At 39.1% G+C, this 3,659-nt stretch overlaps 1 protein-coding gene across 1 annotated transcript in view; it reads left to right on the forward strand.

Annotated features, from left to right (window-relative positions):
• The first annotated feature begins 259 nt into the window (after positions 1 to 259).
• LOC107557645 (cGMP-dependent 3',5'-cyclic phosphodiesterase-like) overlaps positions 260 to 3,659 on the forward strand; it is a 24,443-nt gene continuing 21,043 nt past the window's right edge. The window contains exon 1 of the mRNA XM_016241122.1: positions 260 to 396. Coding sequence (XP_016096608.1) covers positions 260 to 396 — 137 coding nt within the window. The remainder of the gene's footprint in view (positions 397 to 3,659) is intronic.

The raw sequence follows: 3,659 nt of genomic DNA on the forward strand, positions 1-3,659 counted from the left end.
CATCTGCTGTCAGAGTGAATGCGCTTCTCATCCGTGCTTGTTTACATGACAGCACATGCGTCTTTGACACAGCATACAGCGGTGTTGTGCATTGTGACCAGTTGATGGGAAAAGTATTCTTAAAATGCATTAAAAAAAATTAATAATTTGTACAAAAAAAAAAACGGTATTTTGAAGTGCCCATGATAACAATATCGTGCATATTCATTATCGTGATATATCGCATTACCGATTACCTGCACATGTCTAATCACGACTAATGACTCGGACTGCACTCTCAGCTGTTGTTCTCGCTGGTGTTTTGCAGGAGTGTGTGTCCGTGTACCTGTTGGAGGCGGAGTCTCGGCTGCGATGTGAGGATCCGCCCCATGAGGTGCCATCAGAGGGCAAGCTCAGGTAAGGGGCGGGGCTTATGCTAATCAACTGTGGGCGGATGTCATAATAAAAGCACAGTGCTTTTGAAGGAATACTGCGATCTTATTCTGAATAAGACAATATTATGATTAAGGTGTTTAGATAAGCTGCTTTTAGAATATTCCTTTAATGTTCCCGTTTTACATTATAGTGTATAGATCGATTAATGGCACATGTCGTTACTTCCCCATCCGACATCCCCTTATAAATTTCACGTATAGTTCTTCTTCGTATGATGCCATATACAGTTTTGGGTGTTTCATTTTTAATTTTACGAAAGCTTCAAGTGCAGTTAATTATTTGTCATGCTATACATGCAAACAGACGACGGCGTTATTAAAGCCATGCTCTTTTGTTTGCCGTCAAACGGTTGAGCACTGCCGTGTGTGTATCCTGTCGCAAAATGCAGCGAAAAGTCCTAAACGACGGTAATAATGTGATTAAGGTGTGTACATGTCTATTCTGCACTTCAGTAATGCGACTAAAATAGGAATACTCCACATGTCTTAATTCGATTTGTGTTTTCTTCGAGTATGACTTTAGCCGGATTATGCAATCAAAAATCTCTGTTTTTTGAGTATTGTCTTAAGCGTGTTAAAATAGGAATATTGTTGTCCTTGTAAACATGCTGATTGTGACATTGCAAACCTGTTTTCTTTTGTGAAACATCTGTTTTTGATCATCCTTTCATTGCATGGAACGGATCAGCTCTTTTATACACAATGAAAGGGATTTGGGATGGAGACTTTAAAATAATAATAAGAATGAAATAAAAACTAAATTAAAGCACTGTAGATAAAAAAGGGGGACGTTTTAAAATATTAAACACCATAACAGTAGTCCTTGAAAAAAATCTGAATCAGAATTGGCTTACACACGTCTGAGGTGTTACACTCTTAAAATTAAAGGTGCTTCAAAGGTTCTTCGCAGCGATGCTATAGAAGAACCATTTTTGGTTCCACAAAGAACCATCTCTTTCTTACCATTCTTAATAATCTGAAGAACCTTCTTTCGCCACAAAGAAGCTTTTGTGAAACTGAAAGGTTCTGCAGATGTTAAAGGTTCGTTCTGAATACCATTTAGACAAAAAGGTTCTTCTATGGTATTGTGAAGCACCTTTACTTTTAAGAGTGTAGTTGTGACTGATTCCTGTGCCGTGAGAAATGTCAGAATCCAGCGCTTTCCTGTCCTCTCTTCTCTCTGAACAACGGCACACGTCAATCACATCCGACCTCTGCTCCTGTATCTCTCAGTATATCATGCATAAAAGCGTTCAGGATCGACAAGAATCGAAGCCGTTCCTTCAGTATAAGTGTGTGTGCGCTCAATAGAAACTTTAATGGCGCGTCTAAAAACCAGCATATCATTATCTTTCATCCTGACCTCACATTTCCATTCCGCTAATGGCTCTGATGTCAAGCTGTCAATCAAATCCACAGCACCCGCCTCCCTCTGAAGTGAGCCCCGCCCACTCCTCCTCTCTTTAATTAATTGGCCGCTTGCGGTGATTGACAGTTTTATTTCAGGTTGCCCAGGAAAAGAAATCCTGACATTACATCATATCTACAGTCAAACCAAAAATTATTCAGACAGCAGATATCATTTTTGATATTTGTTTACTAGTGGGTGCAGGACACTATAGTTCATTTATGTAAGTGAGGATAGCAAAATAAAGTAAACTGTGACAAATTACACCCAAGAATTCTTCATACAGTGGACTACCGGACCAAAAATGATTCAGACACTTTGAGCTGAGCATGTTTTGCTTCAGTGTTATTCTTTAATTGCTAATGTGATCTTTTTACACCACAGACTGAACAGAATGAAGCACTGCTTGGTAATTAATTGGTTTTATCTAATTGTGTTCTTAAATTTAACAGCTGACAGCTATTCAACAGAATTCATTACATACCTTTCTATCAAAGTTATCTGACATTATCAAGATGAGTTTGTTCTGACACAGTTTAACTCTGAGCTCTTCTCATATTTTAGTACCGTTTTCTAAACTATAGCCAATAAACTGATATAATGTGAGAAATGTTGAAGCTGTCTGAATACATTTCGGTTTGACTGTATATGGAACCGTAACTTTTTAGCCCAAATCAGTGACATTTTCGTCACGGTTCAGCTCAGAAAGTTTTGCATTTGTCAAACATGACTCAGGTTTCTATTGGAATTGTAAAAGTGTGGTTATTTTAGCTGCTCACAGAAATGACACCTGGGAGCTTTAACAGAGACTCTCATTAAAGCGGCTGCGTTTCTGCAGATGAACAGATGCTTTTGAGCGATCGCTCTCTCGGAGAAATGGCTCGCTTCGACCCTCTCAGCGCCGTTCCTGACCTGACTTCTCTCTCTCGTGTCTCTCACGTAGAAATGTTTGATGTTAGGAGTGTTTCTGCATGATGCATGACGGAGACGAACATGCACAAGGGTTTTGTGTTTCACATCAGCAGATGCATCTGGAAGCATTGGCATTTGTGTCTGAAAATTTTAAGGATTTAAAAAAAAAACATTTTGATTGTAAAATGTATATTTTTATCATTTCCACAATTTAATATTAATTACTTATTTATATAATTATCTGTGCATTAGTTAAGCATGAATTAATGCATATTAGTGCCACCGTATTGTAAAGTGTTACCTTTGCTCTTTACTGCAGATAATCGCTCACGCCTGAACTGAACAACATATTTGAATGTAAAAGACTGGAAAATTGTGTATTTGTGAATTCCCTACAAAAGTAGCAGATAAGAGTGTAGAATTGAAACTCTACGTGCATTCTGTCATCTCAGGGATTGTTTGATTCACACACACAATATCTGCTCATTATTCAGCGCTCACACACCCACACACACACACACATGGCACCGGAAGCACATTGAAATGCGTTTGTTGTCGTGCGATAATAACTCGACTGAAAGAGGCGACACCTTTGATTGTGGTTATTTTGGGCGCAGTAACGCTCAGAGAGGAAAAAACCCGTTTAACCTTCATCAATCAGAGCTACAGGTCAGAAACAAAAGAGCGGCGCGGGAGAATAGAGACGTGAACACCTGAATGCCATTAGACGTGTGCAGGTGTGCGAGTAAAGCCATTTATCAGAAACACAGAAACGCTTTCATCAGACATTAGCATGAGAAAAATCACATTTACATCAGAGCACTGACAAAGCATGAAAGACTCACACACACACACACACACACACACACACACACACACACACACACACACACACACACACACAC

This window comes from Sinocyclocheilus grahami, unplaced genomic scaffold, assembly GCF_001515645.1.
Source record: "Sinocyclocheilus grahami isolate Dianchi unplaced genomic scaffold, SAMN03320097.WGS_v1.1 scaffold613.1, whole genome shotgun sequence".
NCBI classification, from domain to species: Eukaryota; Metazoa; Chordata; class Actinopteri; order Cypriniformes; family Cyprinidae; genus Sinocyclocheilus; species Sinocyclocheilus grahami.